The sequence below is a fragment of the Ochotona princeps genome, chromosome 1, assembly GCF_030435755.1.
Source record: "Ochotona princeps isolate mOchPri1 chromosome 1, mOchPri1.hap1, whole genome shotgun sequence".
Lineage (NCBI taxonomy): Eukaryota > Metazoa > Chordata > Mammalia > Lagomorpha > Ochotonidae > Ochotona > Ochotona princeps.
In genome coordinates this window covers 12,776,373-12,798,240 of record NC_080832.1, presented here as the reverse complement: position 1 = coordinate 12,798,240, position 21,868 = coordinate 12,776,373, and the positions used below count along the sequence as shown (strand labels likewise).

At 41.9% G+C, this 21,868-nt stretch overlaps 1 protein-coding gene across 1 annotated transcript in view; it reads right to left on the bottom strand.

Annotated features, from left to right (window-relative positions):
• The window catches only part of SYNE1 (spectrin repeat containing nuclear envelope protein 1), a 465,933-nt gene that overhangs the window by 248,457 nt on the left and 195,608 nt on the right, over positions 1-21,868 (bottom strand). Inside the window, exons 42-49 of the mRNA XM_058663996.1 lie at positions 14,826-14,976; positions 14,368-14,526; positions 12,422-12,604; positions 9,771-9,872; positions 7,216-7,419; positions 4,157-4,364; positions 3,248-3,360; positions 142-347 (exon numbers count right to left, since the gene is read on the bottom strand). Of these exons, the coding sequence (XP_058519979.1) occupies positions 142-347; positions 3,248-3,360; positions 4,157-4,364; positions 7,216-7,419; positions 9,771-9,872; positions 12,422-12,604; positions 14,368-14,526; positions 14,826-14,976 (1,326 nt within the window). The remainder of the gene's footprint in view (positions 1-141; positions 348-3,247; positions 3,361-4,156; positions 4,365-7,215; positions 7,420-9,770; positions 9,873-12,421; positions 12,605-14,367; positions 14,527-14,825; positions 14,977-21,868) is intronic.

Below are 21,868 nucleotides of genomic sequence, written 5' to 3'. Positions count from 1 at the left end.
TTCAGCATCTAAGCAATTAATTAACACCCTAGCATGAATGTGGCACTTTAAGCCAAAGGTGATTAGAGCTGAAACAATTTCAGATATTATTTGACAACACAATCTATGTATATGAAATCTACATTAATCGAAACAACCTACCTCCCGAGTTCTGAAGCACAGTCCTGCAGGGCCTGCTTGTCTTTCAGGCATTGTTTAAGAAATGCCTGGAATTCTTCATTAGCCTTGGTGATTTGCTCCTGAATGCTACTGACAATTTGTTTAGGCAAATGAGCATATAAAGTTTGTCCTTCTTGAGTCACCACATCAAGCTTTTTCTGTCCATCACTGACTGAGTCCAAAAGCCTCTGTTTCAGAAAGTAAAATGCAAAACATTTCTATTAGACACCTGGTATGTCAGAGTATTAATTACAATCATGAAGTAAAGTAGAAGAAAAATAGAACCCAGTGGGGGGAAAACATCTCTAAAAGATTGGTAAGAAAAGCAATACGTGTAGTTGGATGGAATTTAGCCCCCTAAGGATCGGATCAGCCAGTCACCGGCTTAGCCGGGGATACCGATACATCATGTGGGTCTACAGAAGAAGGTCTCCTTCTCAATCTTTACTATCTTCACTGTCGCAGCCAAGTTCAGGGGTCACCTCCTCACGAGGTAAGTGGCATCCCTCTAAACAGTTAAATACTCAGCCCTCCCTCTTCCTGCTCCTGCGCTAACCCAGGCTGCACAAAGGCTGACTCTGAGTTTCGGGACCTTTCCTTCCTTCTCTGGATCAAGCACAAGGATTTAGTTTCTTTTTCTTTTCTATTTTTTTTTTAATTCATCTATTTATTTTAGATGATATTTACCTAGTCAATCAGATTGGGAAGGATCTAGGGTTAGGGAGAAGTGGGTGTGATCATTGTTTCCAAGCTTTCTTTTTGTTTGCTTTATTTAAAGATTTATTTTTATTTGAAATTCAGATATACACAGAGGAGGAGAGACAGAGAGGAAGATTTTCTGTCTGCTGATTCACTCCTCATGTAGCCACAATAGCCAGAGCTGTGCCAATCAGAAGCCAGGAGCCAGGAGCCAGGAGGCTCTTCTGGGTCTCCCTGTGAGTACAGGGTCCCAAAGCTTTTGGCTGTCCTCAACTGCTTTCTCAGACCACAAGCAGGGAGCTGGATGGGAAGCGTGGCTGCTGGGATTATAACTGGCACCCATATGAAATCCTGGTGCTTGCAAGGTGAGGCCTTTAGCCACTAGGCTACCACACTGGGCCCCAAGCTTTCTATTTCTTCATCCTGTTTCTGGTGGAAGGGGAGAGATAAGAGGAAAGGCCATACCCAGCCTCCCTACCATCCTGGTACCCAAGGATGGGGAAAGACCACCCGATATCAATCCAGGGTCACAATGGCGCATGTTCTGAAGGTTTTGCCCAGGTGGATGCGAAAGTTTCAAAATGCTATTAATAGGAATCCCTTCCGATGTCCATGGGCTGATGCCATCGACCTTTTAGTTTCCAGTCACCCAGACATTTACTGTCATTGTTTGGCTGGGGTAGTTGTTCGTAGTTCTCTGCTATGGTACCAGATGCCCTCTGCAGACCCCAATTAGCTACAATGTCTTCCATGTGCACCATGGTCTGCCATCCAGCACTCCATCTTCTATACTGGGGAGGACCAGTTCTCCTAGGTGGGCCCATGGACCTGAGCCAGGTGACCTGGACCATGCTGGAAACCCTACCACTGGGGCTCATGGATCCAGTGACCACCTTGTAGGTGGGCCCATTGCCCTTAGTGGATGCTAGATGCATGAGCCTCATAGGCAGGGGGTTTCAGAGGGGCCTGGGTCTCCTGGTCCAGTTCATTAGGCCTACTTGTACAGAGGTGCTGGATCTGTGAGCCCCAAGGGTAGGGGATCCAGCGAGACCTGAGTCTGGTGCAGGTCACCGAGCCCACCTGCGTGGAAGGGTTGGGTCCATGAGCCCAGGGTTGGGGGTTCAGAAGGTCCTGGGTCGCATGGCCTGGGGCCTTGGGCCCACCTGTATGGTGGGTGCTGAAACTGTAAACCTCAGGGTTAGAGTATCTGGCCTGGCAATAAGTCTCACGGTCCAAGTCCTAGGGCCCATTTACGCAGTGGGTAAAGGGCATAGTTTCAATAGAGTAAACCAATCCTAGAATTCAGTGTTCTCCAGGGTGCCAATCACAACTGCCACTCCGAAGTTGTTGTTTTTTTAAAATACACTTGCTTTTAAAAAATTTATTTATTTATTTATTTGAGATTCAAAGTTATGGAGAGACAGACAGACAGACAGACAAGGAGAGATCTTACATCCATTGGTTCGCTAGCCTCAACGGCCACATAGGCCAGAGTTGGGCTGCTCCAAAGATCCTCTGGATTCCTCATATGGGTGCAGGGGCCCGAGAACCTGGGCTCTCCACCACTGCTTTGTAGGTACACTAGAAAGGAGCCAAATTGGAAGTGGAGTAGCAGGACTTGAATCCAGCACCCACATGCAATGCCAGCACCCTAGGCGGCAGCTTTACCTGCTGCGCCTTGGCATCCACTTCTTTGTAGAATCCTTCCATGCATCAAGCTGGAAAGGGAGTGATTTCGACTTCACTTTTAGTTTGTCTTGCTGCCTACAATACTGAGATTGCTTTCCAGCAACAATCTTGGTCCCTTACTTCCGATATGATGAGCTCTCTATGCTAATTTCATTCCCTGTTAGGCTGCAAAGTCTACAGGGTATTGCATTGACAAAATAATTTTAGTAATATTTAACACTGTAAAAAAAGCTTCAACAAAATCGCTTTCATTAACTCTTCTTTACAATGGACTTCTCTTTTCTGAATTCATGCTTTTATAGCCTATCAAATCTATATAATCTATACTGTTGATAACTTCAGTTTGAACATATTCTATCTTCAAATTTAGATCATAAGCACAGGTAGTGTTCTCTCCTGCTTTCAAAAACTCCACCAGAGACATTAAAGATACTCAATTGTTGATATTGTTACTACTATAAACATTAAAATGAGTCTCTTAATTGAATCAAATCCAAAGAATGGTCCGTATGCTCAATAAAACAGAGGAAAGAGATGCAGGAAGCCCTTGGCTTCTAGTTATTTTCAAAACAGCCTTTTGACATCATCTTTTAATTCTGCCAGGCAAAAAGAAAGAATTGACTAAGAAAAAATTCAGACATGACCTGAAGATCTCTGGGGCCCAGAATGAGGAGCAAAGAACAGGCGGCAGCCTGCTCACCTGGAGGTCCTGCAACTTTGCCTCCAACACTTTGCTGTCACCAGTGCGATCTGAGGATTCTTTTGCTACCGCCTTTGCATGCAAAAACCAGTCTTGGAATTCCTGCATTGAATCTGTGAAAGGTAAGAAAAATCAAGAGTAAATCCAAGACATCCAATGAGCTTCCAGGATTGCCACAGTGAACTTCTGCTGCCCTTCAGCCCATTGTCATCCTACTTTGCAAACTATCCCAGACAGATAGAAGCTGCAATCATGAAGGTTCAAGGTGGAATTGAGAGATTTTTCTCAGAGGAAAGAATGAGAAGAAATTTGTATTCTCAAAATGTTCGATTTCCCAAAGTAATTCTTTCTTTTGGTAAAGACAGTGAGTTGCCTGCCTCATCATCCAGGAGTGCACAGAGGAAAATGCACCCAAGACATTGAAGCCATGGAGGAGGCCAGGGAAAGAGACAGGTCTTCTTTCTACTCTATTGATCTGGGGTCCTTGTGCTCCTGTCTCAGTTCAGCCACGGCTCTAGGAAAGCGGCCACAGAGACACAGGACAGCCCATTTGTTCACAGCCTCTCCTTTGTCCCATCACTTCATCACAGCACAAAACCTTCAGCAGCTCTTTGGGCAGTGTCTGAGGGCCACACCAGTGGAAGTAATTTTCCATGCACATGAGCTATGTATGAAAAAAACATAAGAAATTTGGACTTGCCAGCATGGTGCAGCCCAAACTTCTCACACTGAAACACGAGGGATTCTGCACAAGGACTGCAGTCCTGTTGTTCAAACCCCCAAATACAAACATATTTGAAATTGTATCCATCTGGAAAGTTTCCTCAAAGTTGCCGGCAGTTTCTAGGCAGCAGTTGCTTTGGATTCTTCTTAATCAAATTATTCATACCAAGAGCCCTCAGAGCTTACCATGGAAGTGTTTCTCCAGGGATTCCTGCAGACTGGCCTGAGTTTTGGAGCACAGCTGGCTCACAGCTTCATGCTTCTTTGTCAGGCCTGTCAGTGCCACGCCCAGACTCTCCAGCTCCGCCGAGTGGTACTTGCGGCACAAGCTATTGAGATTTTCTTGGGTTGAGCTGATGCTGTTTTGCTGACTTTGGAGTTCCTTTTGAGTGTCCTATGGAAGAACAGTGTACTGCTGTCAAGGACAGTCATCATACATGAGAGCAATACTCTAGCAAATCCATTGGAGCATTCTGTTCTAAATCTCAAACTGACACTGTTGAAATTCACTCAGTAAGGGGCCCAGCATGGTGGCCTAGCGGCTAAAGTATTTGTCTTGAACACACCGGGATCCCATATGGGCGCCGGTTCTAATCCCGGCAGCTCCACTTCCCATCCAGCTCCCTGCTTGTGGCCTGGGAAAGCAGTCGAGGACGGCCCAGTGCTTTGGGACCCTGCACCCATGTGAGAGACCAGAAAAGAAGTTCCTGGCTCCAGGCTTCAGATCAGCACAGCACTGGGCATTGTGCTCATTTGGGGAGTGAATCATCAGATGGAAGATCTTCCTCTCTGTCTTTCCTCTTCGTATATCTGACATTGTAATAAAAATAAAAAAAAAAAAAGAAATTCACTCAGTGGTGTAGAAACATTTTGGTGATATTTTCATTTTGAATATTTGTGATAGAACTATATTGATTTCTTCAACATTTTTCTAGCTTTTTTCCTTGAGCAAAAATAGCTGTTGGAAGATGTTAGGATTTGGACTGTAGTCTAAGACTTTGAGCAAATGAAATACATCCTTAAGGTTTCCAGTCCCCATCTTGGTTTCAGCCAGTTAAAACGACGCCAGTGCGTCGGGCAGTCCTTCCGCTGGGTGCTTCAGACATTCCAGTCCTCTACTGGGTGGAGTGCTGGATGCAATACCTGGCTAGGATTCCTGATTCGAGCTTCTTGATGGCGCAGGCCCAGGGAGGCAGCGGAAACAAATAACTGCCTCCCTTAAGGGACACCTGGATTGAATTCCTGGTTGCTAGTTAAAGCCTCAACCAGGGCCATGCCAGCATCTGGGGAGCCAACCAGGACAATAGCTTCCTCTCCCAGACTGCCTTCCTGTTTCTCAGAAGTAAATGATTCCAAATACCAAACACGATGTAATAATTTTCTTTTATATTTTTAAATAATTATGGATTGCTAAGATATTGCAAAGAAATTAACAGAGATATCTCACCTTTCACATTCTCCCTCCAAAAGTTATCATTGTCCCCATTAAAAGTATATCATAACTAATAATTGTCATTGGCATAAAACTTGGAGGCTATTTGAATTTCACTAAGTTATACATGCACTGATTTTTGTACACGTGTCCCTATTTATGCAGTTTCATCAGTACTGCCATTTTGCCACCTATAGTTTCATACATCCATAATCACAATCTAGTTTCTTTTTTTAAGATTTATTTTTATTGGAAAGTCAGATATACAGAGAGGAGGACAGAAAGAGTGGAGCATTTTCCGTCTGCTGATTCACTCCCCAAGTGAATGACTTCAACTGAGGCAGTCTGAAACCAGGAGCCCGGATCCCAGAGCCCGGATCCCAGAGCCCGGAGCCTGTTCCTGGTCTCCCATGCAGGTGCAGGTTCCAAGTCTTTAGGCGGTCCTTGGCTGCTTTCCCAGGCCAGAAGCAGAGCGCTGGATGGGAAGTAGGGCCACCAGGATTAGAATTTGCCCCCATATAGGATCCTGGCACATGCAAGGCGAGAACTTTAGCTCTAGACTTCTGTGCTGGGCTCAAAATCAAGTTTCTTAATGACACCACTTTATAAGATTCCCTTGTGCTATATCTTTATAGCCATCACCCACGATCTATCCCATCCATAACCTCCAGAACCACTAACATTCCCTATACCTGTATAATTTCACTAATTCACAAATGCTAGCTAAGTAAAATAATAGTGTATGTGTCTTTTGAGATTGGTCATGTTTACTCTGTGTAATTTCCTTACAATCCATTAAAGTTGTATGTATAAATAGCTTGCTTCTTTAATTTTGTAGTGGTATTTGATAGGATGTATTCATCCTGGTTTGTTTTCTCATTTGCCAATTGGGAGATTTATGTGGAATTACAGTTCTGTGTTATTAAAACAAGATTCTATAAGCAAAAAAAAAAAAAAAAAAGAAGAAGTAAATGATTCCTTCATAAAAGCCCACCACCACTGTTCACATTCTCCAGGAGCTGTCTGTGCTTTGTTTCAGGCCAGAGGCCACACCAGAAGCAGCAGCTATGCATTTAAAATGATCTATGCCTTGTGTAGCAGGGCTAGAGATCGCCTGAGCAGCTGGTCAGATAACATCCACGAAATCATTTGTTCTGGCGGTGCCAAGGCAACCATTGAACACACCCTGAATTCAATAAATCTACTACAGTCTAATTTTTAAGTTAATAATTTTGTATGGCCTGTGATGATGTCATAAATCTCCAAATTTTCCTGGAAAGAAAAAAGGTTTCCCACTCCAAAGGACAGTGAGGAAGCTTGTTAAATGAAAGTGGAACAAATATGTTGAAAAAGCAACTCAATTCACATTTTTTCAAGACATTTGAGCAGAAATATCATTCATTGATGCAGACGTGGAAGTCAAGGTGCTTTCTCAGTTCATTTCTGCCTTTTACCAAAAATGCATCATTCTACAGATGAAAATAGTCCTACTGGCCATTTTTAAAAAAGTAATAAAAAGCTATCTGCCATTCTAGCTTGAAAATTCATAGACTGTCAAATAGCTCTTCTGGAACTTTTGAGCAGGTCCTAATGCAATACATAATTTCTGTTTCCAGACTGTTCTTAGATCCCTAAATATCTGCATGCAATTTTTCATCTACTGCTTTCTTTGCTGTGCTCAGTCTAATGACCGACCTTGCTGGTATTACTAGAAGTAACTGAGAACAGAGGTTCTATCTGTATTATGGTCACCGTGGAAGAGAAGTAACATCACCAGTCAAGTATAAGAACTTAATGAGAGTTTATTATGTACCTTCACTTTCTTCAGCCCTTCACAAGTCTCAGTTTGGGCAGAGTTCATCAGGGATTCTTCCACTTTTGTCAGCCACGACGTCATGTCCTTCATAAATTTCTCCACTTGTGCACTTTGAGTAGTGAAATCTTTCAAAGTTTCTTTGGCTTCTTCAGTGAGTTCTTTGGTATGCTCCAATTTTTGCCTTAAATCCACTTCTATAAACTAAACATGCATGATTGAGATTGAAATTTTATTGAAAGCATGATTTCAATAAAATCTGTAAGAACCAGAACACTCATTTGCAAGGATACCTATTCATGTGCAGTTAATTGTCAAATATGCAGAAGCCTTACCACAGAAGCCAGTTCCAAAGTTAATATGTCTTTTTCCAGGATGGAAAAGCAATGGGTAGTTGTCAAGCATAGGAAGTGATATGAAGAAATCAACAGGGTAGATTATAATACACATGGATGTTAAAGTAGCAGTCATTTTACAAACTCTATCTATCTATCTATCTATCAAATGAGTGGGAGAAAGAGCTGGAAGAGAGAGACAATGAAGGAGGGAGAATGGAAGCAGCAGAGAGGGATCTTCCGTCTGTTGATTTACTCCCTCACTGGCCACAACGGCTAGGGTTGGGCCAGGTCAAATCCAGCAGTTTGGAATGGCATTCAGGTCTCCCACATGGGTAGCAAAGGCCAAACCATCTTCTGTTGCTTTCTTTGTTACATTATCAGGGAACCAGACGGGAAACAAAGCAACTGAGTTTAGTACCCACTGGTGGGAGGGAGGGGTTACTCAATCCAGCTAGGAAAAGTAGCACTCTGGCCTAGGGTTCCAGTAACTCCTCACGCTAAAACTAGATCTGAACAGAATTCCCAAAGGTGTTCTTGCATTCTCTCTGGGGAGCAGGCACTTTCTACCCAGATGTCTTCACTAATTAGAATAAACAAGGCAAGTTTTTTTCTATTTTCCATGCTCCCTTGTAAACAGTGTTACTGGATAGTTTCCACACAACAAATTCTGTATTTCAGGAGGATTGAGTCCTCTGGAGCAGATTCAACTGTACAAACAACCAAGCCTATTTGGTAATCAAAGTTTTGAGTTATGAGTTGCAGCTGATTTTCTTACTCCCAGTCCTGATCCGCTGCAAGCAGAGAAGCACACAGTGGAGAAGGGGCCCAGTGCCTCGCTTCTCACTCTTTGTTTCTATTCCAACTCCACTACAATTTCTGAAGTCTGCAGGTTCAGACTGATGGGAAACAGAGAGGTTCTGAGTCATTTGACAGCTACAGTACGCTGGCATCTGTTCTTTCTAAGGTGAGGCTTAGAGATGCAGAGAAAGTGAGTGAAGAGAGACAGGTAAGAGAAAGGCAGCTTCCAACTGTTATTCACTCCCCAAATCCTCACAGTAGCCAGCGCTGGGCCAGGCCAGAGCCAGGAGCTCAATCCAGGCCTCCCAGATCAGTTGCAGGAACCCAAGTACCACAGTACTTTTACTGCCTTTCAAAGTCAGCATTGGCAGTGAGCTGGAGAGAGGTTGCCAGAGACAAAACTTAAACCCAGGCACTTAGCATTGCACAGGAGCCTCTTTGTCCACACTCTGAAGCTTCCTTGATGGAGCTGCACACTAGTCTGTCTCTTTCTTCTTGCCTCTTGGGATCTCTGAAACCCATTACTAGGATCTCTTCCACCTCCGTTCCACTTCCTTAGACAGTCTAAGAAAGCCTCCCACAGGGATCCTCTTTTCCTCTCATGTCTCAATTTTGGACCACAGTTCACATTCTAGCATCCTTCAGGCCATCCCAAAATCTGAGGTGCTGGCCACCACTACCAATCATTTCTCCTTTGGCAAATGTAACAGCATTTAGCAGGTCCATCCATCCCCTGAGGATTGTTGGACACTCCTGTGCCTGCCAACTAATGCAGCAGAGTGACATTCACTAGATGGGACCACTGAAACTTTCTCCACAAGATTAAGGCATCTTCTTCCTTGAGTTTACATAAGGGTGGGGAGGGGTGGGGTAGAGTGGTGTGTGTGTGTGTATGTGTGTGTGTGTGTACATACGGGTGGGGAGTGAGAGGGAGAAGGAGAAATGGGGGAGAAGAAAATGGAAGGAGAGGGAGAGGGGGGAGGCAAAGGGAAGAAGGCAAAGGGATATTTGCAATGGGGATTCTTCCAACTCCAGCTATTCAGAGTTTGGCATCATCAACAAGAACATTAATATTCATGAAAGTGATTTCTGTTCCTATTTAGACATAAAATGATCTTTGCAGCAAACTGGCTAATGTTTCCAAGGCTCAGAAAAGGGGAAAAATCCAACTAATGTTATAGCATTTCAGTTGGAAATGTTATTGCTATTAGCAAAAGGAATTGTAAAAATACCGATATTTTATCCCCTATGTCTCTGATAAAATCCACATGTTTTCTTAGAGTTTTGATAACAATGAGAACATAAAGATCTATCTTTGTATCTACACACACACACACACACACACACACACACACAAGCCCATCAGACAGACACAGAACCCCGTATACAGAGCAACAGTCATAAAATAGGTGTGCTTACCTGAAGGTCCAGTGGTGTCTCGGGATTTTTCGTTAATTCCTTGAGATCATTAACTTTGGAATGCAATTCTTCCAATCTCAATGCTTTGTTTTTAACTTCACACTGTCCAAATTAAGGAGAAAAAGTGGTGCAGGGGAGTGGGGGAAGCACAGCTAATGAAAAACGGACACACCGTATTTGGCATTTAGTCAAGAGCTTACTCTAAGTACCAACCTTAAGTCAGCATGACAAATAATTGTCTCATTTTCTGAGCAGCATTATTCCTAAATGTGAAAATGCTGCAATAATGTTCACTTGGAATGTGAGGGAGGATATGGAAATTTCTTTCTCCCCACTCTCTTTTAGTAGGGGAAAAAAAGCCCCTGGAAAAAATTAAATACTGACCAAAAATCCTGAGTCAGTGCGTATTTTCATAAAGTTAACTGCCATTTATTCATTAGCAGCAATACCGCTGGTTACTATGGACACATGAAACTATAAAAGAAGCATTTCCATCAGCAGAGCCTAATAGCTGTAGACCAGCTGTAATACATGGAAACATTTAAAGTAGAAATGTATAGGTTAAAGAAGAAAATCAAGTTAACTAGTAAAATGGCATCCAATTTTTTAAAAATTTTTTTTAGTACTGAGAAGAAAGAGCAAATAATGATTGAGCAAATTAGATGATCATGAACTTTATTGGTTATTTATGGACACAAAGAAACCTTTAAAGAATTGCTGATCTCCACCTAAAGAGACTAATTTGGTGCTTTGAGGACGCTAATGGACTTACTGATGCCTTGAATTTGTCATGCATTAGGATGGGACAAAGCAGAGCCAGAGCCAGCAGCCTGTTCCTGATGCAGGCTGTGCAATGAGGGCCCCCGCCCACGTGCCCACATCACTGCACTGCATATCGCAGGGGACTGTGGGACTCACACCAGATGCCAATGCCCTGGGCCCATGAGTGAGTGGATCCCACAGTGAGTGGGCCTGAGGCACACTGGTTCCCTGAGTCCCTGAGGACCACAGTCACATGCTGCTTTACAATCCTCCTGCCACTAGTCGCCCACGCGTGATGTCACTGCACAAGGAGCTGGAGGGTGCAGAGCTTCACCCCAGTGTACAGAATTCCCAGCACCTACAGCACAGCCAGTTTTTATGCCAACAAGTTAAGGAACCAGAGAAGCATGCTGTATGCAAGAATAATATGGAAATGATACATTTTGAGTATTTATTGCCTTCACCTTTAAATAAATTAGTAAATTTATAATTTCATTTTTAAGGACTTTTTTATCACTTTTATAAAATCATTGAATATTTAACAATTGGATTTTCTAAGCCAGATGAGGGACAGTCAAGCCAGCATTGGAACTAAAATGTAAATTTAATATCAGAGACAGTAACTAAAATATAGTATGTCTTACCCTGACTTTTCTACTTCGGAAAAATTCTACTTCTGATTACCCTCAGAAATCATATTTAGATCATAATAAAATCCAGAACATTCTTTCATGTCAAAGAGATATGTACAGCTGGGCAAGAAAATTCATTCCCCTATTATTATTTTTTAAAATTTCCTCACTCTAGTTTCTCTCCCAGTGCTTCCTTTTCCATAGCCCAGTCAGTACTTGAAACTTTATATGGTTCACATCATAACCTAAGTAATGCTAGGCCCACGATGCCAGGACTTGTTTTTCCACTGTATTTTTGGTGTCTTAAACAATGTTTCACATATTTTATGTAGATATTAAGAACTGAAGAATGGGGCCCAGCGGCGTGGCCTAGCAGCTAAAGTCCTTGCCTTGAACACACCGGGATCCCATATGGGTGCCGGTTCTAATCCCGGCAGCTCCACTTCCCATCCAGCTCCCAGCTTGTGGCCTGGGAAAGCAGTCGAGGACGGCCCAGTGCTTTGGGACCCTGCACCCGCGTGGGAGACCCAGAAGAGGTTCCTGGTTCCTGGCTTCAGATCGGCACAGAACCGGCCGTTGTGCTCACTTGGGAAGTGAATCATCGGATGAAAGATCTTCCTCTCTGTCTCTCCTCCTCTCTGTATATCTGACTTTGTAATAAAAATAAATAAATCTTTTTAAAAAAAGAACTGAAGAATGAATGAATAAATATGGATGCTAGAAATGGGAGCAAAAGGTCAGAACATGAAGGTGACTGGAACCTCCTACGGATGCCGAGAACACTTGCATTTCCCATTTTCGTTCCAGTTCTGAAAAGGGAGTGGAATAGCATTACAGTTGCACATGGGTGAGTGTCAGTAAACAGGTATGTTTCCAGTGAAGAAAACAAATGCTAAATATTACTAAATTGCAAGCACAACTTTGTTCTCAAGTTTCCTGTGGCACCTCCAAACACCGTATTCTCATAAAAATTGAGACAAGTATATTAAGTATATTTTTGTTTTACTGTTACTTCAAGTAGAGTCCCCTACTGAGAAATGACAAAGATAAAAGCAAAACAAAAACAAAAACAAAAAACAAAACAAAAATAAAACCCTCTTGCCATAGCCTATTTAAATTGCAGGTAACTAGCAAAAGGTCCTGTAACCTCATATGCTTTGTTGAAAGGAAGGATGAACAGGTGAAACATATGTTGTAGCCCATGGGGTCCCACGAGCTCACCCCAAAAGTCCCCACCTGCCTGTACAACCAATGTACCTCCAGGTCTTTAAGGAACTCTTCAGTTCTGACGCTGTTGTCCAGGTTGCTGGTGTTTGCAGCCAGCCGTGGAATGGAGTTATTTGACCATGCTTCGATCTCATCTTTACTTGAAAGAATATCATCCCAGATGGACAGGCTTCTCCTCAGCCTATCCATGGCTTCTTCAATTTTCTCTGATGCCTAGGATTGAAGATACAAGGCAGAACATCGGTTCCCTGAGCCTTCGAAGTCTCATTTTCTTACCGAGAAAGCTTCCTTCGTCTGTCCCTGATTCAGGTTAACGCTAGCCAACACACAGCTAGTTTCATGTTATTAGAAAAGTCCTTGGAGGGGTTGGGGTTGTTTTGTTGCGGGTAAAGCTGCTCCCTGCAGTGCTGGCATCGCATGTGGGTAAGGATCCATGCCACACCCGTTGCTCTTCTGACGCAGCGACCTGCTAATGGCCAGGGGAAAGCAGCTGAGGATGGCCAAAGTGCTTGGGCTCCCACACCCACGTGCGAGACCTGGAAGCAGCTTTTGGCTCCTGCTTTAGCTTGGCTCCGTCCTGACCCTTATAGCCATCTGGCAAGTGAACCAGCAAAGGGAGGAATTCTGTCCATGTGTGTGTATCTATGTATAACTTTCCAACAAATAAATAAAAATCTTAAAAAGAGTGGTTTGGATTGCTCAGATTTTTTATTGGTAAGTTGGGATACCAGCATCAGGTCTACTTATGAATCTACTAAAATATAATTAACCATGTCTGAATTCTACAAGATCAAGTTTTATTTCAGAAGGTGTCACACTTATTTTTAATAATAACAGGATGATTTTTTTGAATACTGAGGCACAATAACACGCATTATATTCTTTTAAAAATATTTATGTATTTGGAAGTCAGAGAATTAGAGAGACAGAACACAGACAGAGGTTGGGCAGGGGAGGAGAGAGAGAAAAAATTCCTCCATCTGCTGGTTCATCAATCAGATATCTGGCTTCAATGGCTGAAGCCCAGCCAGGCCAAAACCAGAAACTTCTTGATCTTCCACCAGAGCTACAGGGGCTCAATCACTTGGACCCCTTTTCACTGCTTTCCCAGGTGCATTAGTAAGGAGTGAAGTCAGACATGAGATGAGGCAGATGGAATATGAACTGTTGCCCATCTGGGATGGTGGCATCACAGGTAAAAGCTTTACCCACTGCACCACAATACCGGTCCTGGCATTGTAGTCTTTCATATAACAAAACACATGCACTTAAAATTTTATTGCCTAATACTTCATTTATGCAAAGAATGATCTCTCTGAACTACAGGTATATAATGTCTTATCTAGCTGTCTTGATTCCATTACACAAATATCAATGTCTAACTTTAGTAAATTTAGCTTAGGTAAGGAACATCTGAATTTAGTGATAATAGGGAATTAAAAAAAAAACTTCCCTGTATTTTTTTAACTGTAAGGTAATATAAAACATTTATGAGTAGCCACTTAGAATTCCAGGAAGATCAGATGACTTATTCTGTGGTCACATAGCTAGTAAGTGACAAAGCAAACTAAAACCCAGCCATGTGAGGTCTATTATTTTCCAGTGCAAAATTACAACTTTCATGCTTTACATTATTGCATATTACAACTTCATATTCAGTAAGATATTTATAAATGATTCCTTTATTTTAATCTATAATTTCAGAATTTGAGTAGAAAAGCCTTCAGAGGTATAATTTGTTATGATTAAAGCTAGCATGTGGAATTCCAGAAAAATCTGCCAGTCAGTTTTTAATAAAATCAAGCAAACAGATCTCTTTCCTTTCTAAATTTTTTTTTACAAATATTATTTTCCTTTAGAATATTCTGTTGTCTTTAGCATTAGAAATTACAGGTAAATGCACATCTCTGAATGCCCAGGAGTGTAAGTAATATGAATATTTAAACTGTTGGGTGAATGCTTGGAGATCATCTTACATCCAGCCACTTGTCCACGATGCTCTCCACGTCTGTTCTCACCAGGATGAAATCACTACTCTGAATTTTTTTCAGTTCAGATAACAAATGTTTTCCTTTACTGGTAAAACTATCCAGCACTTTCTGTTTATTATTCATTTCATTCTTGGCAGTTTCATGCTGTGGATATAAATCAATAATCTGTAAAAAATTTAGCTTAAAACAATATAACTCTAAGAAATTTAATTATGATTGACCAAATGCAATGCCATTAGTCAATACTGTTAATTATATGTACACTTAATGATATTTTCTTAAATTACTAAAACTTTAGGATATCGATATGTCTAAAACAAAGAGGTTGACCTTGTTAGCATGAATTATTCACAAATAATTATGCTGCAAGAAGAATTATGTAATGAATTACTTGTGAGTGAAAAACAGCTTTACAATTCACTAAAATACAGTTTGAATTTTACCTTGGAAAAAGCCCACTTAAGATCATCTTGACCTTTTATAGCAGTTCTAGTTACAAGCACACCGCTGGCATTTTCTAGGACTGAAGATACAGCTGCCCTCAGGTTTTGATATTCTCTCACTAGGTCAATGAGTCCACAGCATTGGCCCTGGCTGTAATGATTAAAGAACACAAAGCGTTTGTTCTCCTGTATCAGTAAAGGGAAGTGTGTCATTGAAGCCGGTGTGTCTCTCCATGCAAACACATTCACAGGCGAATGCTGAAAGCGTGAGGACACCGTATTTCTCCATAAACAGGACGCAATCATGATGTTGATGAATATGATTTAATTCAAATGGAACAAGATCTATGAGCTTGGAGACAACTAAAGAGGGCATATTTATTCTTAACATCTCAAACTTATTTAGACTACTCATGGCAATTTTTGAAACACTTTTTCAGTTACTTTATAATGGCATATGTTGGAGGAAAGAAAATACAGTATAAATAAATAAATAAATCAAGCAAAACACAGGAAGCACTTGATGTTTATCTCTTTCTCCAGCATTTCAGTGTAACAAAGATTGACTAAGGATGGATCTCTTGAAAACTGTCAGAGGGAGAGCATTTTTGTTTACAAGAACAAAGTATCCATAATTCTACGTTTAAGGGGTTTCTAAAGAAAACGATTTGTATTCACTAAGATTTTTGTTAAAAAATCTTTACTCCATTATTTTTATTTATAAGAGTGGGAAAAGAAATCATCTTAATATTAAAAAATGAATCAATGATTGAGACAGTTATACCACATTCTTAAAACTGATCATTGTAAAATCTCTAAGAAGTCACAAACTAAAAGAATTTTTAAAAAGGAAAAATTTGTGCAAATGGTTCAATTTAAGAAGCCTCCATGAATATCTTACAATGTATTCACGGTTCTGTTTAAGATGCTTTTGTGTTTGGTGCAAAGGATAAATTTCTAATGCAGAAGTGTCTAATTTTTCCAGCACTAGTTGTTGGAACCACTGTCCTTTCTTCATCAAATTGTCCTAGTGTTCTATTGAGAATCCATTGACCATGGGTCTATGTCTTTTGCTTTTACAAATCAATTTTAGAATGAGTTTGCTAATTTCTAAAAAAAAAAGTGAGTTTTGTTGCTATATTGATATAAAAATGACAACATTAAATCCAAAAAATGGTCAATGCAAACAGATGCTTTTTCAATACAGATACACAGATAGCAGGTAAACTATCAAAAAATACTAGTGTCCTTATTCAGAGAAATTCAAATGAAAAGCACAAAGTGATGTCAAGAGAATGTCATCTATTAGAGTGTCAAATAAGAAGCTAAGAAAATTGACAGTATCAAGTGTTGAAAATTATAGTGAGGGAATGAAATTCTCATATATCTGCACTCTGTTGAAAGTGCGAAATGATGAGTGGAAATATTTAGGAAAAAATTCAGTGACACCTTGTAATGCTAAACATATACTTTACTACACAACCCAGAGACCCATTTTCTAGGTATCTGTCTAGCTTATGTAAAGAAATGAGAATAGGAACATTCACAGATACTTCTTCATGATCATCAAACTAGGAAAAAACACAGTTGTCCATCAACTAGTCAATGGAGTCCGTGGGATACTCTTATAAAAAGAATAAACAGATGACGACTGAAAAAGATGGCCGACTGCAGAGAGCTGGTGTAGGGTGGAGTAGGGAAGGAGGGGAGCCGATCCAGCAGAGAAACAGGCCAGGAGGCGCGAAACTGTAGGGAGAAGAGCGAGAAGGTCACTGGAGTTCACTAAAGCAAGAAGATCTACACAGCGTGAAGGAACAGCCGCAAAAAGTAGGAAAGAAAATACAGCACGCCGCGAGAAACCTGGTGAGTCACGATCCCAGGCAGGGGGAAGGCGGCAGAGGCTCAACCGCCCCAGGGAAAACAGAGGCGGCTGGAAGGATAGGCGCCCACACCGTCAGGGGCACCAGTCCCCTGGAAGGCAGGAGCCCCCAGAGGAGGCTACTGGACTGATCATTGGGTGCATTATCCCTGCAGAAGTGGAAGAAAAGCTGGGGAGATTTCCCAGAGGCTTGCCTACCCGCTGCTCAGCGGCTCTGGGAGAGTGCAGAGGGAACAGGAGCAGCACTGTGGGACTGGGGCTCAGAGATCCCCATATCGGCTCCGAGCTGTGGACTGGCTGCGGGAGAGTCAGTGGATCCTGTTGCTGGACTCGCCCTGAGCCCCAGAGGCTGGGCAACGCTCGACAGGGCCTCACGTCCTGGGCAGAGGAGCAGACTAGTGGGGGCACGTCTCACCTAAAGGGCTCTGTGCCTCTCAGAGATCCGCTTCCATCCTTGAGAGAGTGCAGCTGAGGAAGTGGCTTCTTCAGGGCGGAGTCCCCAGCTGGGCTCAGCTAGAGAGGCCAGACCTTAGCGGGCTCAGCTGAACTGGCCGGACAGGTTTTCCCAGCAGGAGCCCGCTCGGAAAGACCTGCCTGTGGTGTTGCAGCCCTCGGCGGAGCAGCGCTTCCGAGTTTGGCACTGGGGCTGCGGAGATCTCCAGCCCAGCACAGGCCGGGGTTGGGGATTTTAGGCTCCGAGCAGCAGGAGCCCTTGCTGTGCTAACCTCAAGCCCTGAAGGAGAGTCTCGGCTCAGCACTGAGGCAGAGACCCCCGCTGTATTAGCCTTGTGACCCAAAGCCCAGGCGCGGCTCAGCAGAGTGAATCTGTAGGGAACTGCCTTTGAGAGGGAGCCACAGGGGAAGGGGCCTGGCACTAGGGCTGGCCCACAAAGCCTCCTGACCCAACTCGGGGCTGTGATCTACAGACCCTGAAAGCAGCTGGTGACTCAGGCAGTAAGCCCTGCTGGGCTCAGCCGGAGACCCCAAACCAGAGCCGGCTCAGCTGAATCACCGCTAAAATCTCAAAACAACAAGAAGTAAAAACACAATGAGGAGAAGTATCAGAAAAAGCAATGACCCAGAGGAAAGATCAAGCACTCCCTCCCAATACAACCAAAAACTAATCCCAATATCTGAGATGCAAGATGAAGACATAGAGGAACTATCAGATAAGGACTTTAAGAAGCTAATGATGAAATTCGTCAGAGAGAGTGAAAAGCGCTGGGAAGAGTCTAAGGCATTTGAAAACCATATCACTGCAGAAATAAATCAAGTCAAAAAGGGAATCCTTGATATAGAGAACAAAATTGAAAGCCTAACCAACAGAATGAACACAGCAGAAGACAGAATATCAGAATTGGAAGACAATCAGAATGAAAGGCAGCAGCTCATCAAACAGTTGGAGACAAATCTAGAGAAAGCCAATAGGTCCCTACAGGAAATGAAAGACAACCTCAAAAAATCAAATATTAGAATAATAGGCCTTCCCAAAGGAGTGGAAAAGGAGACAGGCTTGCAACGAGTGCTCAATGAGATAATACAGGAGAACTTCCAGAATACTGGAAATATAAATCTAGCACAAATCCAGGAAGGACAAAGAACCCCCAGTAGATACGACCCAAACAAATCGTCTCCCAGACATGTGGTCCTCAAGCTACCTTCAAGTGAATACAAGGAAACCATTCTAAGACAAGTAAGAAAAAAGGATAAGATTACTTTCAGGGGAAGGGAAATCAGGATCACAGCCGACCTATCAGAAGAAACGCTCCAAGCAAGGAGAGAATGGGGTAAAACCTATCAAATCCTGAAACAAAACAACTGCCAACCAAGAATAATGTACCCAGCAAAGCTCTCATTTATATTTGAGAATGAAATCAAATACTTCAACAGTAAAGAGAAACTCGAAGAATACATCAACACGAAACCAGCTCTGGAAAATCTCCTCAGGAAGGTGCTAAACCCAGAAAGAAAAAATACAAACCAAAATCAAAGATGGCAAATGGGAAGACCTCCCCACTAAAATCCATACAAGAAAAGTCAACCAATCAAAAACTCTAATAGTCGCAAATACACACTTGCACACTTACACTCATGGCAGCCCAAAACCAATTCCTCTCAATATTATCTCTAAACACAAATGGCTTAAACTCACCAATCAAAAGGCATAGATTAACGGAATGGATCATCAAACAGCACCCAACTATATGTTGCCTACAAGAGACACATCTAACCAGAAAATCCTGTAAGAAATTTAAAGTGAAAGGATGGAAAAAGACATTTCATGCCAATGGACGAGAAAAAAAGGCTGGTGTAGCTGTTCTAATCTCAGATGACCTAGACTTCAAGCTGACAGACATCAAAAAGGACAGAGAAGGACATTATATATTGGTGAAGGGACTGATCCATCAAGAAGTAATTACAATCGTGAACATATATGCACCTAATTCCAATGCGCCTAGCTTCGTGAAGCAACTACTTACAGACTTAAGGGGAGACATAGATACACACACAATAATAGTGGGCGATCTTAACACCCCGCTAACAACTATAGACAGATCAACAAAACAAAAACTCAACAAAGAAACAACAGAGCTCGTACAAACATTAGAACAACTGGACTTGGTAGACATTTATAGAATTTTTTATCCTAAGACCACAGATTATACATTTTTTTCAGCAGTACATGGCACCTTCTCCAGGATCGACCACATGATAGGACACAAAGCAAATCTAAATAACTTCAAAAAGATAGAAATCATACCATGTACCCTCTCAGACCACCACGGAATGAAACTGGAAATCAGCAATTCAAAATGCCCAAGGAAATATAGAAACTCTTGGAGGTTGAACAATATGCTATTGAACGAACAATGGGTCAGGGAAGAAATTAAAGATGAGATCAAAAAATTTATGGAAACCAATGAAAACTCTGATACAACATTCCAAAACTTGTGGGACACTGCCAAAGCAGTGCTACGGGGTAAACTCATCGCAATTGGAGCTCATGTCAAGGCCCAAGAGAGGCGCCAAATACAGGAACTAACCACACACCTCCAGGAATTGGAAAAGCAGCAGCAGATGAGCCCCACACACAACAGGAAACAAGAAATCATCAAAACAAGGGAGGAAATCAACCAGATAGAAATAAAAAAAACCATACACAAAATCAACAAATCAAAAAGCTGGTTTTTTGAAAAGATAAACAAAATAGACACCCCGCTGGCCCGACTGACAAAGAAAAAACAAGAGAAAGCAAGAATTAACAGCATCAAAGATGAAAAAGGCAACATAACAACAGACATTACAACCATTAAGAACATAATCAGAAATTACTACAAAGCACTGTACTCCAACAAATCAGAAGACCACCAAGAAATGGAAAAGTTCTTAGACTCACACAACCTGCCAAAACTTAGCCCAGAGGCAACAATCAACCTGAACAAACCCATAACTGAAGCAGAGATTGAATCAGTGATTAAAGACCTCCCAACAAAGAAAAGCCCAGGCCCAGACGGCTTCACTCCAGAATTCTACAAAACATTCCGAACAGAACTAACCCCAATCCTCTACAAACTCTTCAAAACTATAGAAAAGGAAGCAACCCTTCCAAACTCATTCTATGAAGCCAACATTACCTTAATCCCAAAACCGGGCAGAGATCCTACAGAGAAGGAAAACTACAGACCTATCTCTTTGATGAACATTGATGCTAAGATTCTCAACAAAATCCTAGCCAACAGAATTCAAAAACACATCAGACAGATCATTCATCCAGATCAAGTAGGATTCATCCCTGGAATGCAGGGATGGTTCAACATTCGGAAATCCATAAATGTGATACACCACATCCAAAAACTGAAAAACAAGAATCACATGATAGTATCAATAGATGCAGAAAAAGCTTTCGACAAAATCCAGCACAACTTCCTGCTAAAGACCCTAACCAAGGTAGGCATAGATGGAAAAATCCACAACGTAATCAAAGCAATATATGCAAAACCCAATGCCAGCATCATACTGAATGGAGAAAAACTGGAACCCTTCCCACTGAGATCTGGAACAAGACAGGGATGTCCGCTTTCTCCGCTGCTATTCAACATAGTTCTAGAGGTACTCGCTGAGGCCATAAGACAAGAAAAAGAAATCAAAGGAATCCAAATGGGAAATGAAGAAGTCAAGCTTTCACTATATGCAGATGACATGATTCTTTATATGGAAGAGCCAAAAGGCTCAACACAGAGACTACTAGAACTTATACGAGAGTTCGGTAGAGTGGCAGGGTACAAAATTAATGAACAAAAATCAACAGCCATAGTGTACGCTAACAGCCCCAAGTTGGAAAAAGATCTAACCAGCAAGATACCATTCAAAGTAACAAAGGAAAGCATGAAGTATCTGGGAATTAACCTAACCAAAAATGTTGGAGACCTATTTGAGGAAAACTACAAACTACTTAAAAAAGAAATTGAACAAGATCTAGAAAGATGGAGTAACATCCCATGCTCCTGGATAGGTAAAATCAATATCATTAAAATGTCTATACTGCCAAAGGCAATATATACATTCAACGCAATCCCAATCAAATTGCCCAAAACATTCTTCACAGATCTGGAAACAATGATTCAAAGGTTCATCTGGAAACACAAAAAACCACGAATAGCTAGAACCATCCTGAAGAACAGGAAGTTAGCAGGGGGAATCACAGTCCCAGACCTCTGGACATACTATAGGGCAGTGGTTATCAAAACAGCCTGGTACTGGCAAAAAAATAGAGAAGAAGATCAATGGAGCAGAATAGAAACACCAGATGGGAACCCACACAAATACAGCCAAATAATCTTTGACAAAAAGACAAACGACAACCCAGGCAAATGGGAAGGTCTGTTCAATAAATGCTGTTGGGACAACTGGTTGATAGCCTGCAGAAACAAAAAGATAGACCCACATCTGTCACCATATACTAAGATCAAATCCAAATGGATAAAAGATTTAAACCTACATACAGAAACCTTCAAACTTTTGGAAGAAAATGTTGGAAACACACTGGAACACTTAGGGGTAGGCCCTCACTTCCTAAAAAAGACTCCAAATGCAGTAGAAATCAAGACCAAAATAAACAAGTGGGACCTCATCAAACTAAGAAGCTTCTGTACAGCTAGAGAAA